At 33.0% G+C, this 25,096-nt stretch overlaps 3 protein-coding genes across 3 annotated transcripts; all 3 read right to left on the bottom strand.

The window, feature by feature from the left end:
- Positions 1 to 1,860: 1,860 nt before the first annotated feature.
- LOC141699861 (putative germin-like protein 9-2) lies at positions 1,861 to 2,577 on the bottom strand. The gene has a single exon (XM_074503667.1). It carries the CDS (start codon positions 2,537 to 2,539, stop codon positions 1,907 to 1,909), a length of 633 nt encoding a protein of 210 aa, XP_074359768.1. The 5' UTR covers positions 2,540 to 2,577; the 3' UTR covers positions 1,861 to 1,906.
- A 3,135-nt stretch (positions 2,578 to 5,712) lies between these two features.
- On the bottom strand, positions 5,713 to 7,928 carry LOC141699860 (germin-like protein 9-3). The gene is made up of 2 exons (XM_074503665.1): positions 7,790 to 7,928; positions 5,713 to 6,456 (listed from the first exon to the last, which is right to left on the bottom strand). Exons 1-2 carry the CDS (start codon positions 7,794 to 7,796, stop codon positions 5,885 to 5,887), a joined length of 579 nt encoding a protein of 192 aa, XP_074359766.1. The 5' UTR covers positions 7,797 to 7,928; the 3' UTR covers positions 5,713 to 5,884.
- On the bottom strand, positions 7,556 to 20,365 carry LOC141699859 (ribosome biogenesis protein BOP1 homolog). The gene is made up of 18 exons (XM_074503664.1): positions 20,146 to 20,365; positions 19,119 to 19,196; positions 18,733 to 18,861; positions 18,462 to 18,616; positions 17,673 to 17,790; positions 17,441 to 17,542; positions 16,541 to 16,691; positions 16,308 to 16,416; positions 16,121 to 16,223; positions 15,872 to 16,022; positions 15,468 to 15,600; positions 15,265 to 15,374; positions 15,107 to 15,177; positions 14,931 to 14,991; positions 14,227 to 14,454; positions 14,015 to 14,099; positions 12,639 to 12,817; positions 7,556 to 7,985 (listed from the first exon to the last, which is right to left on the bottom strand). Exons 1-18 carry the CDS (start codon positions 20,242 to 20,244, stop codon positions 7,900 to 7,902), a joined length of 2,148 nt encoding a protein of 715 aa, XP_074359765.1. The 5' UTR covers positions 20,245 to 20,365; the 3' UTR covers positions 7,556 to 7,899.
- Between the last annotated feature and the right edge of the window lie 4,731 nt (positions 20,366 to 25,096).

Genomic DNA, 25,096 nt, shown 5'->3' with positions numbered 1-25,096 from the left:
AAAAAAGCTAAATAGGATCGGAAGGATTACTTTTGTGTAAACGAGTGATGTAAACTATAAGTATATGTTAAAGAACAAGGATCCCAAAATAAGGGAGAGTATGGGTGGGTGAATGACTAGTTTCAAAAAAACTGTTCTTTACTTAATTTTTAAACTTAAAACTCAGAATGCAAAATATCAAAGTAGATATCAAACAAGTGCAAACACGATAAATTTTATCCAGCTTACTTTATATAAATTGAAGTAATCTAATACTACAATTCCAATTAAATAATAGTATTTTCTTGACTTCTACTCAAGAACAATACTCTCGAGTTGGCTTGCAAATAAAAGAAAATTACAACTTGAAAATCACTTTGTTCCACACTTACTAAATATGGGGTGTGTGCTCTATTAATAAAGCAATGTACTACAAATTATGCACACACATTTACAGTAAGTTGTCCTATCTGCAAGGAGACATGCTAAAACTTTATGAGGGCCACTTTGATTCTGTTATACGCCCCTGATCTTTAGCTGTGCATTTTTTTTTCTTTTTTCACCAATTTAGGTATAGATTTGACACATGTTCATGGATCATCTTTATTTACAATGTGTTGTAGTGATTTGTTTCTTCATTTCTGAAAATTTTACCTTCATTTGTCTTATTGTAAAATGACTAAGTAAAGATATCGTTAACTCTGATTTCCTTTGACTTCATGATATAGTTCATTTTGGACTTCATGATCTAGTATAATTTTGGACTTCTTCCCCGTATGTCGTTATACCAATCAATCGATCGGGCCGGAATTTACAGAAACCTACGTTTGTCAATTGATCGTTAGCAATCGAAAGTGGAACTCAGTCCATATGGTGTAATACTGGACTTCATGATATAACATCATTTTTGACTTCACGATCTAGTACAAAATTGGACTTCTCAATATGGCTTTGAACTGGACTTCACTATATGGATTTGGTGGAATTCACGACATAGCTTTTCTGGACTTCACGATATTTAACTTAGAGAAATTTATGCAACTTGTTATCTTTAAAAAGCTTACCTAATCGAACTTCTACCAAATTGATTTATTTTATGATTAATATTTACCAGAATATGTTGCATAGAAATCCCTAAACTACTATAACATTTGAGGTCTCTAGAAAAGTGTAAAAGATAAGTAAATTACAACCTATCACTTAATCCAAATGGTAGAATCTATTTGACTATGTAAAGTGACATTATCACTTGAGTAGGTTTGTTAATAATCTCCCCCAAATTATGAGTAAGATTCTTAGGAACAATTTCAAGTCTACTAATAAGCCTAGATAAAAGATAAATATTAAGATGTATGAAATTCAAGTATAGTGTATTTACTTTTGATATAAAACTAGAACTTACAGAGTACGATTTTCCACCCTTATTTTCCATAGGAATTCTGATAGGAAGATTGACATACTTGCAATTTCAATCTCATGAGCTCTCAAAAATACATATGTAATTATAAGTTATTAATATACAATTTTGGAGTAGTAATAAGTATATAATTTTAAGTAATCAATGAGCTACATGTAATTAATATATTTTATTAAATTTAATATTTATGAAGGGTGATCAAATAATTTTTAATAAATAAATTGTCTCAAAGTAATTTCTAGTGCAGCTTTTAGGAACTCCCGGCCTTCTATATATTTCTAATAATTTGAGTTTTGTTATATTGGCCATGATCATTTTGGAATATTGAAGGTAGGACTCCTGAATCTTATAACTTTCTTGTAACAAACAACGTAGAAAAAAAAAGGCAAAGAAATAAAATTCTGGTATGGAAGTCTTTTATTGATCAAAAACAATTGTAGAAGTACAACATATAGGTTCCCCAATGCAAGTACAAGATGAAAGAACAATTTTTCTGCAGGTGCACACTTTTTAAGGCTTAGGGACAAGGCCAGCCTTGATTTTCTGAATAGTTGCAACATCAGTTTTAAAAGAGATGGCCAAGATATTGTCGTCAATTCCAGTTGCAAAAACAGTGCTTGGAATCGAGACAGTTCCTGCACTACTACTTCCGAATGCAGAAATTGCTAAAACTGGTTTCTGCGCATCAGCATTGAACTGGAAGTGAACAAGTCCTTTGGGAAAAACAAACAAGTCACCAGTTTGCAGAGTTTGAGTGTATAGCTTGTTAGTGGTGTCAATAAGGCCAACTTCTAGACTTCCATCAAGAACGAAAAGCAGCTCGGATGCACGAGGGTGAGTGTGAGGAGGGTTTGTAGTGCCTGCAGGGAACTGAAGAGCAGCATATGAAACACTTTGACCATTTAGAGCTGGAAATTCAGCCATGCTTACTTTTAAAACCTTAAAAGCTGGTGGTGTTTCTGCACCAACAAGTACCCTCAAACCAGTATAAGTAAATAAGTTGCCATCAACTGTGGTTACATTTGATGGAACTACGAAATCAGTGAGGATGTCTGGATCACCAGCCATTGTTATCTCGACAATGGCAAAAGAAGCTACCAACCAAATGAACAAATTGAAATATGATCTTGGTGATGATCCCATGGTATCTGTAATCTCAACTTATAAGATTGAATTTACAAAATTTGGGCTCGTTTGCTCGATGTTTTGACTACAAACCCGCGTGAGGCAAATATTTATAGTATGCAAATTTTGATTTTCATTCTTGTGCTCTAGTTGTTGTTGCACATGGATCACATACCATTGTGGACTACAATGTTTTTCCTTTGTTTTTGATGTTGAATTGCTAATAGTTGTGTAAAAACCTATGAGAATATTATGAAGATGTAGTTTTTATTCCATCTAGCATTTATCACATGTTGTTGGATTACTTACTCTTTTTCTGTTTCTCTATGTTTTTAATTAATTTAGTTATTCTTTAAACTTTGTGCCTCTTAAGTTTGTACTTTGCACATATACACCATTTTCCTAAATCTTATTCAATCTTACCCTCGCTGCATACATTGATATTGGCTGATTCTTGGCCAGAAAACATAAAGAAGTTTTAGTTCTTATGTTTTCAGCAATCAGTTAACGGTTCGTGACACCTGACAAAACTAATACTCCGTTTGGTAGGGGATAATGGAATGGAATGGGAAATCGTGAAAGTAACTCTACGGAGAATAGTTGGCCAGAAAAATTGAGAGAGTGCAAATTTTTAGGATGAATTATGTGATGAACATTAGTAGGATGGAGAACTGAGTATTGCTTCTCAAATTGATGAATTTGAACGCGAATTTAGATTACTATGGAGGCATGAATGAAAATTATAAACATTTTCCCGTAATTTCATCTCATTCCCTCATCCTTCCGCTCCAAACAAGTCCAACATAAATATCCATAATTTGAAACCCAAAATCGGTTTTGTAGAACATAAATTAATTGCGGGATTCAGGCCTAAGTGACCGGTAGGTGTGCACGGTTCGGTTTGGCTCGGTTTTTACCGAAAACGGTTTGGCTCGGTTTTTACCGAAAACCGTTACCGAACCGTGTATGTCGGTGCGGTGCGGTTTCTCGTTATTAAGGGTAACCGAATCGTTCGGAACGGTTATTTTCGGTTTGGTTAACCGTTAACCGGTTTCCATTTTTTCGGTTTTTATTTTATTTTTAAAAAAAAATATTATTTAATATAATGCTAAGAAAATTTTATAAATGTTATTTAATATAATGCTAAAAAAATTAATTATTTAATATAATATAATAAGGAATAAGTAGCATTGAAAATTAGGATTAATCGAGTATTAACATGAATGACTATACAAATTTAAGATAAGTTAAAACAAAACATTTACGGACTACACACATGATTTATATGAGATTTAGTACTACTCATAATGGGCATTTTCGAATAAAAACTTCTTGATCTATATTACACCTAGCAAGTCAGATAACCGATTCAATTTCGGATCGGATCTATTTTCGGATTATGATATATTTGAAGAACATTCAGATCGAATCGGATGTGATTCGGTTCAGGTCTAATTCGGATTAAAATCGGATAAAATTCGGATTAAGATCAGACAAAATTTTGTTCGGATTAAATTTGGCTCAGATATTTTCGGATCATAACTTATTTATTTTTTCAATTTTTGAGTTTTAAAATATATATTTTTATTTAATTTAGTATTTTTAGTGTAATATAACGTACTTTTACAAAAGAATATGATTAAATAAGTATGTTATCATAAATATTAAATTATTTAAAGTATAAATTTTGCTTATTTCGAGTCACATTCGGTTTGAATAATATATTATTCGGTTTTAATAAGTTCCAAGTTATAATCGGATGTTGTATTTCGGACCATTTTCTGTTAAATTTTCGGTTCGGGTATTTTTCGAATCGGTTTAAATCTATTTTCGGTTAATTATCGGATTGTATGATTCAGATCGGATCGGATGTCAGTTTTATGAATTTCAGTTTGGTTTTTCGGATCCAGACCTATTTTTCCAGGTCTAATCTATATACTACAGGGCTGGTGCAGAAGGTATTAGAATTGGTTTTCACAACTTTTAAATCTGGAGGCTACAACCTCCCCGGCATAAGTATATAAATGTGGTATAAAATAGATAGCTAAATAAATAAATATACATATATATATGTATATTAAATATTTTAAAAAAAAATAATATAAGCGGCTCTGTTTTTCGATTCGGTTAGAAGGGTAAAATTGTAAGTGTTATCAAACCATTATGTCGGTTCGTTTTCAGTTTTTTCAGTTTTTATTAGTTTCGGTTTATTTCGGTGAAGTTTTTCGATTTTTTGATCTGGTTTCGGTTTTTCGATTTTTGTTTGCTCACACTAACATGTCAGGGAAATTATGATCATAAGTGATGGTCCTTTTATATGGGTCACTTCGCTGAAGTCCGAGTAACATAGCATATCCAATGGTTAAGGTAAAATATATGGCTCGTCCCTCAACTATTGATATTTTATTCATTGGGTCCTTAAACTAAATATTCTGTATTTCAAGTTATTTAACTTTTAATTTTTCTGATTCAAGTCTTTCCGTTAATGAATAATGAACGGGCGTTATTTTTGTTGACATGGCACACGCCTTTTTTTGACTTCTTGACCTATTCTGAGAATCAAAGACATGGTTGAAGGTCTTATGGTGCTCCAAATCACAATTTCTAATAATCAAACTGAAACCCATATCAAACTCTTCTTATTTCTAAATTCAGATTTTATAATTGGTGTAATTTCAAATTTTTGGTGACCGAACTGTATTATTCACCGGAATTTTTGAGTTTTGACCGGAAAACCTTTAATCGACCCCTTTATGCATATGTATAAATCTGTTAATTGTGAACCTAATGATTATTTAATTTGATTTTTTCGAGGTGTGTTAGGCTTGGCCAGATTTTTCCCAAAATTTTAAGTAACCGGAATTTTTTTAGCAAGATTATGACGGCCATTAGAATCTTTTTAATGGAGGGACTTAATCAGAAAAATTTTAAAAAATTAAATGACCTAATTGACAGACCTAAATACTAAAATAACAATAATTAAGAGACAATTCAATTTATTTTCCCTATGTTAACTTCTCCATTATGAACACAGGCATGGAACTAGTTTTCCCAAAGGTGAATTACTAGCCCGTTCACTCATACTGTGCTCTTGAGGAAATTAGCCCAACCTCGAATTAAACCATAAAACTTATTGTTAGGCTCATAAAAATAAATCTCATATAGATTTAATTTGCCTTCATGGCATCGTATGATCTCAAAATCTCATAACATTTTCTAACGAACAACTTGGAGTAAAAGCCTAAAAGTTGAAAATTTTTGTTGGGAAGACTTGTTAATCATTAAAAAAATTAAAGAAGTACAAATGCAAATACATGGTGAAAGAATAACATTCAATACGATAAATCAGTATGTGTTCACTTTTCACGGCTTAGGGGCAAGACCAGCCTTGATCTTCTGGATTGTTGCAACATCGGATTTGAACGATAGAGCCAAGATGTTATCATCAATCCCAGTGGCGAAAACTGTGCTCGGAACTGAAACGGTTCCTGCACTACTACTTCCGAATGCAGAGATTGCCAAAACAGACTTTTTTGGATCAGCATTGTACTGAAAGTGAACAAGCCCTTTAGGAAACACAAACATGTCACCAGTTTGAAGTGTTTGAGTGTAAAGCTTGTTAGTCGTGTCAATCAAGCCTACTTCTAGAGTTCCATCAACAACGAAAAGAAGCTCTGAGGCACGAGGGTGAGTGTGGGGAGGATTTGTGGTGCCTGCAGGGAACTGAAGAGCAGCATACGAAACACTTTGGCCATTGAGAGCTGGGAATTCAGCCATGCTTGCTTTAAAAATCTTGAAACCAGGTGGTGTTTGCCCACCGACCAGTACCCTAAGGCCAGTGAACGTAAAGAAGTTCCCGTCGACTGAGGTCAGGTTTGCTGGGACTACAAAATCTGTAAGGATGTCTGGATCACCTGCCATTGCTATCTCGATAACTGCAAAAGCCGATACTAGTAAGAAAAACTGGTTCAATGTTGATTTTGGTGAGGCCATTGTGTATACTGTTTTCGTTGATGTTGGATAATGATATGAACCTGAATGTTGTACTATATATAGAATAGAAAAGGATGGTGTTTGGACTGTACAAAGCTCTTGGAAATGAAGACGGCTACGGCAACATTGTGAGGACTAGGACTACAATGTATTCTCATATTTTTCTGCAGTTGTTTTGACTAAATATGTTCTCTCTGATCAGAACAGAACCAAAATACAAAAGGAAAATGACAGCTTTAGCTGATCAATAGTCATTGGTTAGAATGTGAACAAGATCATTACTTAAAACCAAATATTTAAGCATGAAATTATCTCGAAATTATGCACAATTTGCTGAGTATACAAAAAATGCTACGAATAAGCCCTTTTTTTAGGAATGATGCCTTGTATCGGTAACTATTGTCCCTCAGAGGGTATGCAGAAATAGTTTGTTTTGTGCCTTGAATAATATACATTGCAAATATGTTAGAACAGATCGGGAAAGATCACGAGATTCACCTCTTGAGCAGGTCGGGAAAGATCTCAAGATTTACTTTGACGTTCAACGTTCCAAATTTTTTTATACAAGGCATATATTTTTCGGAAAGATGGGTTGTTAGTGATTTACTCTCGACTTAAAAAAGGACTTTCGGGCAAAGGCACAGTTAAAATATAGCATATAATTTCATTACATCTAGCCATCTACTACTTTCCCCAGCTTTCGAGTGGTTCACTTGAAGAGCTGATGTAAGGCTTTGAAGAAATGGAAATACTAAGGCAATACATACCTTCAGGACAATTTCTACTTTATACATGTATTATGTAGTTGGATCAAGTCCAGTAAAGAAAGTGGCCTTGAGATAAAATGAACATACTATGCTCATACAATTCACTTTCATAAGCACTATTACAACAGTTGGTAATACATGAGCCCGCAATCTAGAGTATAAGGAGCTCAATTGATATTAGTTGTGAACAATAAAACCAGGTAATCTCGCTAATCACAGTATAGGTTCAAATAAATTTGCAACTATATTCCAAATCTATGCGCTTAAGTCTCGCTAATCACTGAATAAAGCTATCAATACATAATGATAAAATAAAGTAGTACATACGATAGTGTAATCCCAAATCTAAAAAGAAAATAAACAAAAATAGAGCTACTATAAAACTGAACCAGAAAATGCAATCAAAATTAACTTGATAACAGCACATGGTTCTACATTGTATGACAACAACTAATCATCTGGAAGGCCCGGTTAGCTCAAACTAGCATCAGGACATAATAAGACATACCTTGCATGCCTGTTGCATGTTTATCAGGTTGTGACTCCTGAGTATGGACAACTCAGTTTAGCAAAAATCAAATCTCCTGTTTACGTATACATTGGCCGGTTGCAGGCTTCTTAGTGACAGAAAAGCTTGATAACAGAATCAGCACCGGCGGTGAATAACCAGGGCTGCCTTGGATGGAACTTGCAATCCATGACCCCTACACACATTAAAATAATTATACATGTAAGTTTTTGTTCACTTTGATTTATAACATAACCTAAAATCACGCAAATAAAAGCTAAAGTCAATGTACTTGTTAATTTAATTTAATAATTTACAATTGAATTTCTTGAGATTGATGACTACATTTGATTACAAGTATGTTTTTGATATACAATCTTTGTTATTTTATTTACAGACACATACTGTTCAACTATTCAACAGTCAACACCTTGTTTTTACCACCCATGAGCTTATTCAAGTTTTATTAAAGGAATTCTCACCTTACCTCTTGTTTCCCTAATTATAAATTTTGCATCAGTAGGATATGTATTCATCTGCTAAGTGTTTATTTATTGAGAGAAAGCAGTATATTTTAAAATTAAGTACATAACATTTCATATACATCTTTATTGGGTTTTTATATATGCCATATCCACCCGCACCTAATCCCCATATCTTCATATTTGCCTTCCACCAATCCTATTGCGCCCGTATCCTTGCTTCATACTAAAATATCATATACAAATTTGAAACGATTTTACTAAGATGACTCGCATCAAATAATTCAGGAGTTGCAAATATATGGGTGCTAAACTATATAAAAAAAATTATAGATAGATGATTCGAGCGGCAAAAAGAACTAAAACAAATTCAATAATAACACTCATTAGCGCTAATGTCAGGAATTGGTGATTCCTGACCTAGTTTTGCAACTGTTTTTGGTATTTTCTGGTTATATGAGAGAGATAACAGCTAGATATAGCAAAGAAACAGAGAGAAACAGCAGATTAGAGGCAGAAACAGAGAGATAGAGTCGGAAATTGTAGAGAGAGACAGAATCAGATAGTAACTTGAAGAAGAAGATAGATTTCTAGAGAGAAACCCTAGAGAGAGAAGAGAGAGCCTTGTGGAACAAGTTCCATTTTCATATATTCATAATGCTTAAACTGAAATGTAGCATATTACATCTGTATATATAGGCACACTTGACAACTAACTGAAACGACAAACAAATGACCACCCTACCCTCACTACTAACAGTACTACTAATATCACACATTAATACTGCTTAGCTATATTACTACTACTACTACTTATGCTGGTCCTGACATTCCTCCCCTCTTCAAAATCTAACCATGTCCTCATGGGGGATCATGGATTTCAAAGGAAATCCTTAGTTGTTTTAAGTAAACCTTCCCATCCTCTAAATGTACTAATGTATCATTGCAGGAGGCTAGCACCAGCTTCTTCAAATTCTGCTCATGAACATTAATGAGGGAATAATACATCATTATTTTGTCAACCAAAGTGTTTTGGTTAATCCTTCTTCCCACCATGTACATCACACCTACCGTGATAGCCAAAGCTCCAATATCAATCACTGTTGTGTCTTCATGCACCATGGATAAAGCCTGAACCTTTGTGCTATTTTTCTTTATGTACAACTCTTTTCCATTATGAACATTATATAGTAGAGATTGGTAATCAGGAACTCCAACAGAAGCACCTTGAAGGCAACCTGAATCTCCACCAGGATCAAATATGTATACAATAATATTTTTCCTCGAGGCTTCAAGATATGGAAATTTCATTGACTTGTTCATTTCAGGCACACCCTGTCCATGAGTTCTATCTTGATTCATTATATCACCTTCGAACACTTTACTCCTTAATTGAGGACAGTCCTTCAATAACAGATTTATTGCAAGAAACTCCGAAATAATTCTTTCCTGAAATTGCAATTGTCCCAACTTACCACAGACTGAGTTTATTTTTGCAACTTCATTTAATTTTCCTCCTTTCTTATACATGATCAGTTCTGTGAACATTCCCACAACATATGTTTGCTGGCCACTTGAAATATAACCACCAGGATCAAATATAAGCACTTTATTCTTGCTAAAATTGCTAGACAACTTCCCACATCTGTAAGAAATTGTCACTGTTAAGGGATCTTCAGTCATCTTGTGAATCGAAGTCTCAGTCATTTCTCTCGTTTGAGTGGGAGTCACTGGAGGTATTTCTTCGTCAGTAGGTTGCTGCTCTTTCCCCTTTATACACTCAAACTGACCAGCTGCAAAAGGTCTGCTCAGGTTATCAAGCTCCATAAAGCATGGAGTTCCTTCCATAATTGCTGGATTCAGAACATTGGCAGCTTCCACTTCTTTAGTGGAAGAAGGAACACCAACTCCAATGTCTAATACTCTATATACTGCCCCATTTTCTGAACTTGAATCATTATCCTGAAAGTCTTTACAGAACACATGAGCATCCAGAGGTTCAAGTTGAAGAGACTCACCCTCCGTTAACTCTGTACCACCATAATTTCCTTCGGCATTTTCCTTAGACTGAAAGAAGTTCTCCAGACCCAAGGCTTTACAAATGATTTCTTCAGATTTCCAATCTTCTAAATCTTCTCCTGGAAATGCATCATAAACAAGTTCTTCATCATAGAGAGGTTCCCCCGTACATGTTCCTCCAGCATCATGGTCCCTAATCACCCCACAGTGTTTTCAATAGTCTCATCAGCTTCACTCTCAGAATTGGATTTATAAGTGTTGTTAATTCTACTCTCCAATTTGTCCTTACCCAGATTCTTCATTATGAATTGACAGGGCTGTTTATATTGATGCTTAGGTCCATCTTTGTCCATACAATAAGTCCTTCCTTTAATCTAGCTTCCAGTTGATGTGGAATTAGCTCAATTACTCCACCAAAGTGCACATCCGGTTCAACCTTGAAATACTGTTCACATTCTTGAATCCATTCAACCACTGCAGAACCTTCAGAGAACTTGGGAAAACTAAATTTTAAGTGATTTAAGGCTTCCTCAATGTCGTCTAGAGGGTCAGTATGCATCATTCCAGCAACACCGGTATTAGATCTAGTCTTTCTCCTTCTATGAGCTTTCTTTTTCAGAATTTCCATGTTCTGTGCAGCCTTATCAATCAATTCTTCCAGTTCTATAAATCTCTTAGCAGCCTCATCCTTGTAACTAAGAAATTGTTGTTGAACTTCTTGTAGTAATTCATTTTGAACAAAACATACTTCACTAATTTCTTCCATATTTCCTTACTTCAACAACTCCTTTACACAATTCTCACAACAAACTTACTACACAGCAGCTATATACTCTGCTATAGTTCTCTGAGTCAATTAATCAAACACCTATAGTCCTTGAGCAGTGATACAATTTCAGCAATTCACTAGAGTCAGCTCTCACACACAATTCCTCAAACACCTTTAGTACTTGAATACAACACAATCACAACTCCAACACAATATTCACTTCTCACAAACCAATTAACACTTTACTATAATCTCAAAAACTAACACCACAAGTAAACTGTACTCACAGGAATTCACACAAACACCTGGTCTGCACCACTAGTTACAAATTCGGATGATCAACAACACATACTTGATTAAGTCTCAATAGCTCAGCTAATCAATACTACTACAATAAACACAACACACAACTTCTCTTCAATCCACAATACTTTCCAAACCTTCTCAATACTTTCGATCACAACTACTCACAGTACTCCAATTCACACCAAAACAGAACTATAGTACAGAAGAGCTCTAAGCAAGTGTTAACCTAATACTTTTTTGTGTTTTTCTTCAATAACAACAGTACTAACACTAATTAGGTCTAAACACCACTGAAGTAGCAGTATCTATACTAACAAACACTGAACTCCACGGAATAAGATCAGATCTAGCAGTAGAGATTAAAATAACACCTAATTGAGTGAAAATCAAAAGTTCTGAACTTTGACCTGCGATTACTGTGAATCTAAGCTGGATCAGCTCGGATTGGAGTGCACAACATGTTTGAAGCAGTGATTGATCTGATTTTAGGGCTCTGGTACTAATTTGTCAGGAATTGGTGGTTCCTGAACTAGTTTTGCAACTGTTTTTGGTATTTTCTGGTTATATTAGAGAGATAACAGCTAGATATAGCAAAGAAACAGAGAAAAACAGCAGATTAGAGGCAGAAACAGAGAGATAGAGTCAGAAATTGTAGAGAGAGACAGAATCAGATAGTAACTTGAAGAAGAAGATAGATTTCTAGAGAGAAACCCTAGAGAGAGAAGAGAGAGCCTTGTGGAACAAGTTCCATTTTCATATATTCATAATGCATAAACTGAAATGTAGCATATTACATCTGTATATATAGGCACACTTGACAACTAACTGAAACGACAAACAAATGACCAACCTACCCTTACTACTAACAGTACTACTAATATCACACATTAATACTGCTTAGCTATATTACTACTACTACTACTTGTGCTGGTCCTGACAGCTAATATGATGGCCGATCGGTTGGTCACTTTCTCAGTTCAAGTCTGTTTTCTATTTTTTCTTTTGTTTAAATGTTATGTTAATTATTTGTACACACAATATAAGTACTTGTATAAGATTATAATTTTGATTCACTAAAACTGGATAAATTGTTTACGTAAAATATGGCTCTCAGCAGATGCACCTGATCGCATGCAAAACTTTGATGAACATTTTCAGGAATACATTTCTTCTTCGATATAGTATTATATACTTGGAGCTCTAAACGAATTAAGCATGAATATAGTTAGCATAACAAGAAGGGAGGCATTAAGCCATTAACTAGAGCACTGACCTCTTCCATTTGAGCTTTGATGTCCCCGAAGAATTTCTAATGGAACAATAAGAGGATTTTGATTTAGATCAGAATACACCATGCCATGAAATACATACGCTGTGCCGTCATCAGAACATGATGCAAATAAAGGATAGCTCCGATGATATGCTACGCTGGTTATGTCTTTTGGGTGACACCTATAAATTCAAAAATAAGAAGCAAGGAGATCTGCCCAGCATTAACAAATATTTTTTACAAAAATGAAGGATGTATGTGAATTCACTCTATACCACTAGCAGGCTAGTATCTTACAATAACATTTTCGGATCAAAGAATTTAGTTTGTTCCAGATATTACACGCAATTTTGAGCCATATGCTAAACGAATTGTGCAACTAAATGTACTTCTCAGTCAGGTAAAAACATGTCTCTATGCGTAGAGATTCAATCAATTATCCATTTATCATAATAATGAGTATCCGTATCTCAAAGTCTACAATAATGCTATACTTGTCTCAGCAGTTACATCAATATATATATATATATATATATTTAACTGAGTACAGCCACAAAGAGAGCTAATCCGAAGTACTAAAATATCAAATCACTCCCCAAAGATCCTTTCCCCAAAGCAACAAATATCATGCCAATATTTACAACTAGAGTTGGTTATCAAAGACTTGAATCAAAAGATTATTTGCCCATGTTATTAACAATACTATAATTCACATTATGGTAAATTTGCCTTTATTCACTGAAGCAGCAACAGGCACGAAAAACCAGAGAGCTATGTAGTTGAAGCGGAACAGCAACGGGCCAACACTGGTATTATTGAATCCTGACTATGTAGGTATACTTCTTACATTGCAGAAAATATCTTTGAAATGCAATGATCTTCTTGGTATGGATTAAACTATTCAACAACAATTCGCTACCCAGACACACCTAGCTTATAAATTTTATGGGCAAGAAACTCTGATGATCTAAAGACTTGTGCTGCTATGACAGACAGTGAAAAAAGTAAATATCAAGTTGAGCTTATGTTATGTACCTTAAGCCTAAATCATATTTTTCTACTATATAAAGACATTAGTTTAAGGTAATCCCAAGATTCCATTTCAAAGAATTTTTTCGGTTATAATCCTAGTGAAAACCCAGTATGAATTAGGGTCAGGGCAGGGTGACAATTGACATGTTTCAAAGCTTCACCTTAGTTTATATAATTCTAAAAGAAACAAAAACAAAAATGTATAAAAACTTAATTACTAGTTGTAAGTGACCTTCCACTTCATATTTCATTAAATTATCTAGATTCTAAAAATACCTAATATAATATTCTGAAATGAAGCAACAGAATAACTTGAAACAGTAGAGCGTGAAGAACGAGATGCATACCTGAGGATTTTGTAAGGTTGAGATGAAAGGTCCATGTCAAACCAGCACAATTTTCCTTCTCTGCTACCAACAATGACATTATCCCCTGCAAGAGCAGAGCATACCAATTATTAACATACCACCAGGATGAATATCCTCGCACATAAAATTGGCTAATAATACGACGCAAGAAAAAACTGCAACTAGAGATGAACAGGAAACAGGTAACATACCACCGGGATGAATGGCAATAGAAGAAACATTACGAAGACCAGTTTCAAGCTTTTTAATGAGCTCATGCTTTAGCAAATCATAGACACGTACAGTCATTTTCGTTGAAATAAAGAAAACTGATCTACTCGGATGGAAGGATGTTGAAACAGGCAATCCATGCAGCTTGAAAGGTATTCTTTGCGTAACTTTCTTTGAAAGCTGGTGGATTGAAATTGCTCTAGATTCTGGTATTGAACAAGTTAAGAAATAGCACATAATATTGAAAAGTGGTATCACTTAAATGACCGAAGGAAAAATCATGTGAAATAAATGAGCTCTGCATGCTGAAAAGGGAATTCCCCCTAGGGAATGCTATGACATTACAAACACCTTCCTTCATATCCTGCATTTAGGACCCTAAAAAAAAGGCAGCATTGGGCCCATGTCTACATAATCAGGTCATTCATGAAGAAAGTTACATAAGTACCTACATCATGCAGGAACCAAACCCAAAAAGCATATAGGTTATCTTCCGTAAGCAAGTGCATAATCTAAGGTGTTTATAAAATGTTATAGTCTAGCTGTCTAGGTCACAGACATGAACAAGACAAAGAAATGAAAGCGCAAGCTTGAGCAGAAATCATGAGTTCATAATTTATTTATTTTCCTTGGATTTTCATTTAATATCTTAAATAAGAAATGCCAAAACAAATAACAAGGATATCAGATGGCATTACTGAAGAGAAATAGTCTCCTTTCCGGTGCCATTCCACTGAAGACACTGTCTGCGGAGTAAAAAGCATGAAATTAAAATTACTTGTAGTTCTATACTTCTATTACAAAGGAATATTTTACACAACTGCACTACTTAAAACATCACGGAGAATATTACGGAAGTACCTTTGTGTGCTTCAACCTGATTCCCTTTTGCTTTTCATCTTGACTCCAACTTACACTCGGTGCACCTTTACCTATACAACATAAATTATGTAATTATCAAACATCAGTCACTACACACAAGACATAAAGCCAAAACAGCGTATCAAAATTAAACAGACTAGAGTCATCTGCCGCAGGTGCTGCAGGGGTTTCAACATGCAGAAGTTCTTCAATCTTATGTTGCTCTTCACTTCCTAACCCGGCATTCAGAAGGTAAACATCTGCCCCCCTGCATTTGTTTTGCGCCAACATAGTATACCTATTCAGTTGTAGGAAACATAAAATAAATATATACGCACACACACATACAAGTTAGTCTTACACAGCAACTGCTAGAATAGGAAGCTCTGGAGAAGGATTCCATGCCACATAATTTACAGCTTCATCTAGGTCCCATATCTTAAGACATCTTCCAGTGTCAATTTCCCAGATACGCACAGTTCCATCACTTGACCCTTTATGGATTAGAAATTTTAGTTACTCGTAATGACCAGTTCACACACCAAAATGTAAAAAAGGAGGCACTTCCCATAATATTTAAGTTCCCACAGCAATGAGAAAAGACCCAATAATGTACATTTTACAGTTGTCGGTTAGCTTACACTATTTTCCAACTTTCAACATACAGCAAAATATACTATTCACACACATGAAGTCTTATTACCGTTAAATTATAAGTTTTTCTATTTAACGAATAAAGGGAAACATAGGTTCTATAGTCTGTACCAGAAGCAATCCATTGTCCAGACGGATCGGTAGAAATTGACATAACTGGACCCTTGTGACCTCTGTACTCAAGGTAACATGTGCTTGGGTAAGGTCTGAGATCTTTTCGGCTAGGCAGCTTGGGCTTTAGAGATTCAGGATCAATATTAATCTGAAGATGAAATGAATGTACAATCGTCAAGATTTCAATCAAAATTAATATGCAATGTGGGAGTTCAAGGTACAGAGTAAGAATTTTGCTCCTCTTACACGCTTTTTCCTGGCTCGAGGGCACAAGTATAGATCCAAGCAACGATCAAATGATTCTTTGACAGCTTTCTCATATGCTGGGACACTTCTCAATGACAAAAACCTATAAAAACAGAAATAAAATAAGATAGTGGTAGATGTTCAAAAATTAGACATTAAGAACGAGTATATAACCTATACTAATTACCGTTTTGGAATAAATTTAGGACGATCTTCTTCGAACTCAAGCTGATATGCGTCTAACTCTTCTTGTGTTGGAATGAATTCTAAAGCAGGATTATAGGATTCCTCGTTGCCTGAAAATAAAAAATTTATTATAACCACGATAATGTCCATTTTACCGGGCAAGAAGAAAAATATTCAGGATCTTCATAGTAAATGGAATTGAAATGATACAAAAGGAAATTGTTAACTTCAAACCTGGAAGATGAGGCTTTGGAGCAGGAATATATGCTAAACCACCTGCCTTTTCTGCCTGATCATCACCCCACAAGTTGTAAACTTTTGGTTCTTCTTTTGGCTTATCAAATTTTATCCATCCATTGCGGATTGCTCTAATAAACTTCACAACCTGCAGATTAGTGGGATTTGGGAAGAAATCAGAAGACATAAGATCAACTATTATGGCAGTTCGAACAACACACTACTTTCCAACATGCTGTAAATGAACCGAGTCGAGTTCTTTGTTATCGAGTTTGAGATGGCCATTCTTAGTGCCCCTCCCCCCACCACCACATATAACTTTTTAATATTTTTTGTTATTTTTTTTATATTTTTTCAGTTATAGAAGCCCTTTAAATGCTTTCAAGTCTTAATTGATCAATAAAAATGTCAAAGAAAGTACTATTACAAAGAGACAATGAGAAATTATAACTTCATCCAAAAGCTCTAACTTAAATCATTATATGATAAGCATATCTATGATCGAAGATGGGATATATGAAAGCACAAATAAACTAGAAAAATAAATTATGTAGATGTAGTAGCTAAACATCATATTGCATTAAGACTTAAGGACTGTATTAATTGTTACTTGTCAGTAATGTAATAAAAACTAAATACGAATAGCCAGTTTCGCACAATACACGCGATTCATGACTTAAAATTCTAGTTCAGTGCAATTATAATCATTATCTTTTGTCTTTCCACATCTATCTCATCCTTGTCTCCTTTTTTGTCGCCTCAGGACGTCATTATTGTCCTCTATTAGGTAAATTCACACTATTTTGTTTTGTTATTCCCTATGCCTAAATATATATAAGATTTTCTTGAATCTTCTCTACGTGCAAAGTAAATGAGCAGATGTTGTGATAATAATACCTTTTTATTTTCCCATTTTGATTCAATAAAACGCCTCTTTGGTTCCGGAGCATCTGAAAGTGGATGGTCAGCACCATCCCAAGCAAACCAGTCTATAGAATCCTGCAATAAACACAACAAAAGAAGCTAAAGGATCTGTATTCTGTATGACTGTATCCAATGAAAACAAATTATCTTTATACGAGTACAGTTTTGGAGTAATAAGGGCTTCAAAGAAAAAAAATATACAGACCTCATGTGGGTCAAAATCAGCATGTGGTGCCTTCCCTTTCAGCAATCTACGAACCATCTTAATTTCTTCCTTTTTCAATTCAACTTCCTCATCATTGTACTCATCATAGATCTTACGCCTGATCAACACAAAGAAAACCAACTTATCTCAGAAGCTTCTACGGCAGGAACTTGTGGACTTGGAAGTTTACATTAACTTTTCTGTTTCCTCTTAAATAGGTAAAACTTTTCTATTTTTAGCCAAAAGATTTTAAACACCTTACAGATTGCTTAGATTTTATGGGACCTTTTAACTACAGCATTTGGCACCACTTATCTAACGACCACTAAACGATAAGAGGACAGAATAACATAGGTACAATTAAACATGTATATTATTAGTTTTGGGACTGGCAATGAATAAAGTCAAGCAACCTCAATATATTTTATTAATTATAAACACAAAAGATACAAGAACGTCATGTAAGCAAACAATTGTCACAAAAGATGATTTTGACTTTGCTTCCGCCCTCTTTAATTTGCGATTTATTGTCCACTATTATTCTCTCATTAAGCAAAGTTGAAGAAACCTGTTTCTAATCACATAAATATTACTGTTTCGATGAGGCTACAGTCACTAGACAAACTAAAAAATTAAATGAACTGTTCTTAGCTGCCTTGTAGCAAACATAATTATGGAAAAATTGCCATAAAAATAATGCTTAAGCAAAAAAAGTTATATGAGTGTGCGCACATTTGTCTACAAATTTAATATTTCTTATATGCGCCACCACTTACATAAATAACTCACCAATTGTTTGAATCATCAGCACTACGTAAAAATTGTTCGAGTTTATCTTGTCTCTGTTTCTTCTTTAACTTCTTCCCAGTAATATCATATCCAATGTGTTCCTCATCCTTGTACCACTCAAGAGGGACATCACCAATTGTATTTCTTGGTGCAACCTAATGAAGGACTCAGGATAATGAATTCAATACATAGCCAGGAGTATTTCATTTCCAGGTTACAGCAGACCTAATTAAACTAGAAAAAGAGAAAATTATGAGCTAATGTGAAACACCTCATCTTCGGATGAATCGCTCTCTTCAACTCCTTGATGGGATTCTTCTTTGCTTTCACTTTCACTTCCCTGACCAACATCGTCCTCCTCATCAAGGGAGACAGCATCATCGCTTGGAGTAAGGTCCCCCTAATATTTTCAGCAACACGAAAAATAGAAACCACATACAGTAACATAAAACTGTCCAAAAGTATAACAAATATTCGCTAAACCAGGAGCTGTTTGTAAACAATTTAACCTACCTGTCCAGTTTATCAATATATATGGCAAAAACAAGGTTTCAGAAGTAATAAAAAACACCATTCAGTACCAAAATATCAAAAATAACTTAATATTCTATAACAGTTCCCCACAACAGATAATTTTACATTGCATTTACAATGTACCTTATCTTCTGTAAAATCACTTTGCTCCGATCCCGAATCACTCAAACTGCCATCAGAACCTTCATCCCCTGACCATTCCTACACATAACAAAAAAAACCGTAAAGGTTCCATTTGGATATAAAAATGGCACATTTGGATCGTCAAAGGGAATGAGAATCGGGAATAGGATTGGAAGAAATGGGAATGGGGGAAACGGATATGTGAACAGGTTTATCAATGGGAGCTGGTTTGTTCCGGAATCGGAATCAGAATCCAAATCAAAATAAACTTATTTTACTTTTCTAATCTAAATTTGAAATATTATAGATCAAACTTTGAAACAAACTAATTTTTTTTATTACAAAAATTTTTTAAATACTCACATAGAACATCCATCAAGCATATGAGCATCATAAAAATTTTCAGGTGATACAGATTTGATAAAATTGCAAAAGCTCACACATTGTACTCTACAATCCATTAATTCTATAAAACTCACGCAGATTAATGGAATATGAATAATATATTCAAAATTAAACACAACAACTTCAAGTAAAATATCAGCTCCCGTATATGAAAATATCAGCTGAAATAAGTGCCAGTCTACGGGAGAAGAGAGATAGACATCTGGAATGATATACGAATTCCAGGGGTTCAGTTAGGTTTTCTTTAACCAGCTAGTTGGACTCAGATTCCTATTCCAAGTGATCATAGAACTAATCCAAACACACCAGCTTAACGAACTCTCATTCCTGTTAACAACTACACTCTCGAAAAACGCAAATGACTGAAACAATATTAACAACTGCAGGCCTAGCTTCAACTTAATCATTAACTAGCTACAAAATTAACACAACAAACAACGAACTTTTTCGAAAAGGCCAAAATTAATACACACATGCATATATATAAATATAATTGATAGGACAAAACTAAAGTGTGAAGCCATCAATTAACACAAAATACAGGAACTACTAATTAAAAATTATGTATAACAAAAAAAAACAATAATATTGAGTTAATTTTAAAAAAATAGAAACTATATACCTCATAATCAGAATCAGAAACTACAGGGTCTTGTTCTTCTTGAATTACAGGTTCTTTCTCTTTGGCCTTTGAATCTTTCTTTGATTTTGGGGGCTTCATTGTAATTCACTTTCTCTCCTTGACAATCAAATTTAATAAATAGAGAGAGGGGGAGAGAGAGAATCTGGGTTTAAGAGGTTTAAGATAAAGAGCAACTCCAAAATGTTCTTAAATCACGTTATAAGTCAAAATTTAAAAGAATATATTGAAAATTAACTTCACCAGACACCTAAGTTATCCTCAAATTATTAGGAGACATTATTTTCTCCTCAATTTTAGGAGTCTCTCTTCTCTCCTTTCTTTATTTTTTATTAGTATATACATATTTTCTTAATTTTATATCAATATAATTTTTCTTACTCCATTATTTAAACAGTAGATTGAATTTCTTTGATTTTGATATTAAGTTACATTATTTACTTAGTAGATAGAATTCATTTTACGGCCTCGGTGATATAAAAAAGTTTCCGTGACAAAAAATACATAACATTTTATATAGTTAAAATTCAATATTTTATACCTTACAATAAAGGAGATTCAACATTTTATATTATTTTAGAAAAAAAAATGTAACTAAAATATTTGAATTGGTTGAAAAACATGCAAGAGAAGCCATATATAATAATAGTGTGTAGTGATGTGTAATTATAAATAACGTATGCACCCTATTTATGTTCAAAATATAGTTTAAAAAATAAATAAAGATAAATTTGGGGAGGATTGTTGGAGGAAAAAGACAAATTTCTATTTTAAATTATAAGGAGCATATTTAATAATATTGTTTTTGAGGATAGGAGTAAGACGGTCTTGGATATGCGACCATACAGAAGAAGATTGTTAAATTCGGTTTTGAGAATGGGCCGGACTCTGTGTTGAGAAATTCGGGTAAAAGTTGTTCGGGCCGTTATATACTCGTTTCCAGAGTCTGGACTCTAGAGAGTAGATCCCGAAATTAGGATACTGGGTTCGGATCCGGAAAGGATCAGATCTAATTCAGGTATAACTAGTTTATAGCCCGTGCTACGCACACGGGAATTTCAAAATTTTTTTAATAAAATGAATAAATAAATTTATAATTCAAATTGAATAATATGATTATGAAAGATTAAATTATCTATATAATAAATGTATTGCATCTACATATTATGATAAATTTATTTAAAAACTACTTTCGTTACATATATTATTTTTATGTTATATATTTTATGAGATTATTTCTATAAATAGATCTATTAAAATTTAAACTTTACTTCAAATTTGTATTAAAAACTTACCATAAGTAACATAATTCATATTTAAAATTGTATTGTAAAGTTTCTATAATTAAAATGGGTCATAATAAGTACATGGATTTTTATAAATTTAATATGGATACCAAACCTAAAAATGGATAGTCCATTAGGTCAAATTACAGTTAAAAATAATATCCAAACCAAAATATGGATACCAAACCTTAGGAAAGGGTTATCCAGCAATTTATAATATATAGATTTAAATTTAAATTGGATGAATTTTGGATTGAGATCGAACAAATTTATTTGAATTAAATTGGGTTTAATAATTTTGAATCATAGCATATTCTTCTTTTTCAAAATGTGACACTTTAAAATTTATCTTAGTATAAAATGTAATACTTATAATGAAAATAACGTACTTTTAAAAATATGTATATTAAATAATTATGTCATTTTGAATGAATAATGGTTTATATTCGAATTTTAGTTATGGATAATCAATTTTTGCCTCTTTTAACATTCATGTACAATAAGCTATGATCGTGTTTTTTTAATTTGGATTTATAAGGGATCTCATATTTTGGATCATATTCGATTCAGATAATTTATTATTTGGATTTATTCGGTTTCAAGTTACGATTAGATCTAGTTTGAAATTATATTTAGTATTTATTAATTTAGAAAATATTATCTTAAAACAGTATTTTGGAGAAGTCTGATGAGTATTTTTAGTGCTTAAGCCAAAATCTCACAGTTGATGCAAGGAAAGGGAGCAAGGAATCACGGTGAGTTGAGAGCTCCAATGATCTAAAATTATGTTACAAGATAAATATTCTAAATTAAAAATAACTCTTTATAATTTTGATGGAGTGATTATTTCTGTGATTATGATATTAGAATTTGTTAGAAATTAATAATGGAAAATTTAAATTAAAAAAATTATTCAATATTATGTGCAGTTATAAAATATCATCTATATTTTTTCCCTCCTTAGGGTTAAAAGATGATGAGATCCCAAAAATTAACAAAAAAAAAATTAGTATGCTTAGAATTATTATTTAAAAAAATTGGTATGCTTAGAATTTATTATATTACCTATCTATACTATATTATAATAGACGAAATATTAAAAATTTGGTAGTCGGTCGGTCGTTACTTGTTAAAATTACTTAATTACCCATATTAAATGATTTTAATTCTAATTATTGGGCCGATAAATTCCAATTCTAATTCTAATTGATATTGAAGTCAACATCATCTATTACTTTATTAATTTCAATTCTATTTTATATCGAACACTATATCATTATAATTTATATTGAATTCAACTTCTTCTACCAATTCATATTTTAGTTTATATCGAGTTTTATATTATTCTAATTTGTTACTTCGGGCTAAATTAAATTTAAGCTAACTAAATATAATTATTAAGATTTAGTTGATATATCATGTGAATCGGGTTAAGATAAAATAAAAATACTATACATCCTCCTAAAATATTATACTACAGTAATGTACTTGGATAAACAAAAATTATACTAATGAACTTGGGCATCGGGCTAAAATAAAATAATGTAAATCACTGATCTGAGATAAATCAAATTAATACTAGACTACGTATAATTCGTATCATATTGATGTGAACTAAAAAATTAAATTTTAATTAAAACATAAATAGTATTTTTTTTAAAATAAACATAAAATTATCAATAAAATTATATCGTTCAATCAATAATATTGTCTTTTTCAAATATCTTTTATAGAATTATAGTTAATTGTCAGTCGCTAAACACGCGCTAATATTTCACGCAAGTATACGAGTTCGCAAGTAGTATAAGATATAAATCAGATTTGATCCCACAGAGACTGTATTGGTTAACTATTTAATTTAAGCACCTAAGCAACAATGTATGGTTATTATCCAATGCTAAGACGATAACAAATTGAGAATGTTTATAACTAAGAATTACGCTAACTATTATAACTACGAGAATAAGATTGATTGGATAATATATAAGACAGACATGGGATTCTAACTTCATTAAATACTTCATTTAATAGTCTTATTATTCTCAACCTTAGCATGCAATGGTGATGACACTAATCAGACAACACTAAACTGATAAACGCCAACTTTCGTTGCACGAGTATCATTCTACCAGACATCCACAAAAGGGATAGAAGCTGAATAGGCACCAATTATATTGAGACCCTATATGTCTATAGAATTTGATAACATGGTGGTTTAAGCACAAGTTATTTATCATGATTATATTGGGCAAGTAAGATGGTTAAAATTACCTACGAATCATGCACAATAAATACATGAACCTATGATAGCATGACAAGTTCTAAATCCTTAAATTCACTTTCGCTTTATTAAGAATTAACACACTATCTTATAAGTTTGCGACGCTCACAAGACGAATAAGCACAACCAATACTAGAATATCATACAATCACCACATAATAAGGCATCAAACAACTTAACTAAATAAATCCATAAATAAATCGCTAGAACCCCACGATAACGATTAGCCCATAGTCGAACTCATCGCCAACGTGGGTTTCAATGAAAACATGATATAGCAAACATAGTCTTTATACGAATAATTAAAACCGGGTACAAAACAAGAATATAGGTTCAACAAATAAGAAACACGCATCCAAATTACAACTCAAAACAAAGGTTCACAAGAATAAATTAGACCGTCTTCGCCTTTGTTAAATTGTGCCCAAAAGGTCTCTTGTTGTCTTCTCCTTGCTTGATGTTTTGATATCTCTCAATATATCCTGAAAAATGACCTAAATTATGCTTATATAGCAGCCCATGCATCCCAAGAGTCCAGCAAATCGAATTATAATAGAATCAGGATTTTAATATCTTGACCCAGCACGGCCGCGCGCTGACATTCTGTTCTCCCGGCGCGGCCGCGCGCAACACCAGCGCGGGCACGCCTGCCTTCTGCCAAAACTCATTTTTTCTTCTTCTTTATTCCTTGCAGCTTTGAGCCAATCTTCCAAACTTTTATTCCAACACATCCTAAACATTATATTAGCATAAAAACAATGTTAGTTCACCTAATTCACGAAGTAAAGCCTGAAATACAAAAACACTTGAAAACATGTTAAAACACAAATAACTTGAGTACAAATACACCAATCAAAATCTATTAGAGTGTAAATAAGTGTCATAAATGCCACTTATCATTAATCGATTAAGTAATCATCATGCTAAAATACTATTTATAAGGTCCGAACATATGGAGATATTATATTTTTATCCTCAATAAAATAATAATTTCGTTATAATAACATTCACCCCCTTACCAACGGTATCACTTTAAATAATTTAAATATTCTAAAAAGTTACGAACATATACATTTACTAATATAATTATTATGAAATCATCTATATCTATACTATATTATAATAGACGAGACATTAAAAGTTTGGTAGTCGGTGGGTCGGTACTTGGTGAAATTACTTAATTACCCTTACTTAATTATTTCAATTCTAATTATTGGGTTCATCAACTCTAATTCTAATTCTAGTTCATATTAAAGTCAACTTCCTCTATTGCTTTACAATTTCAATTCTAATTTATATCGAACTCTGTATCATTATAATTTATATTAAATCCAACTTCTTCTACCAATTTATATTTTAATTCATA

Source organism: Apium graveolens, unplaced genomic scaffold (genome assembly GCF_009905375.1).
Source record: "Apium graveolens cultivar Ventura unplaced genomic scaffold, ASM990537v1 ctg143, whole genome shotgun sequence".
Lineage (NCBI taxonomy): Eukaryota > Viridiplantae > Streptophyta > Magnoliopsida > Apiales > Apiaceae > Apium > Apium graveolens.
The sequence above is the reverse complement of the archived record's forward strand: the minus strand, read 5'-3'. Positions and strand labels throughout refer to the sequence as shown.

Excerpts from the sequence above, each read along its gene's own strand:
- LOC141699861 (XM_074503667.1), bottom strand. The coding sequence starts at position 2,539 with ATGGGATCATCACCAAGATCATATTTCAATTTGTTCATTTGGTTGGTA.
- LOC141699859 (XM_074503664.1), bottom strand. The coding sequence starts at position 20,244 with ATGAAGCCCCCAAAATCAAAGAAAGATTCAAAGGCCAAAGAGAAAGAA. Across the intron at positions 18,617-18,732 it reads GCGATTCATCCGAAGATGAG|GTTGCACCAAGAAATACAAT; the intron begins GTGTTTCACATT and ends GTCCTTCATTAG. Across the intron at positions 16,224-16,307 it reads CCTAAATTTATTCCAAAACG|GTTTTTGTCATTGAGAAGTG; the intron begins GTAATTAGTATA and ends CTGTTTTTATAG.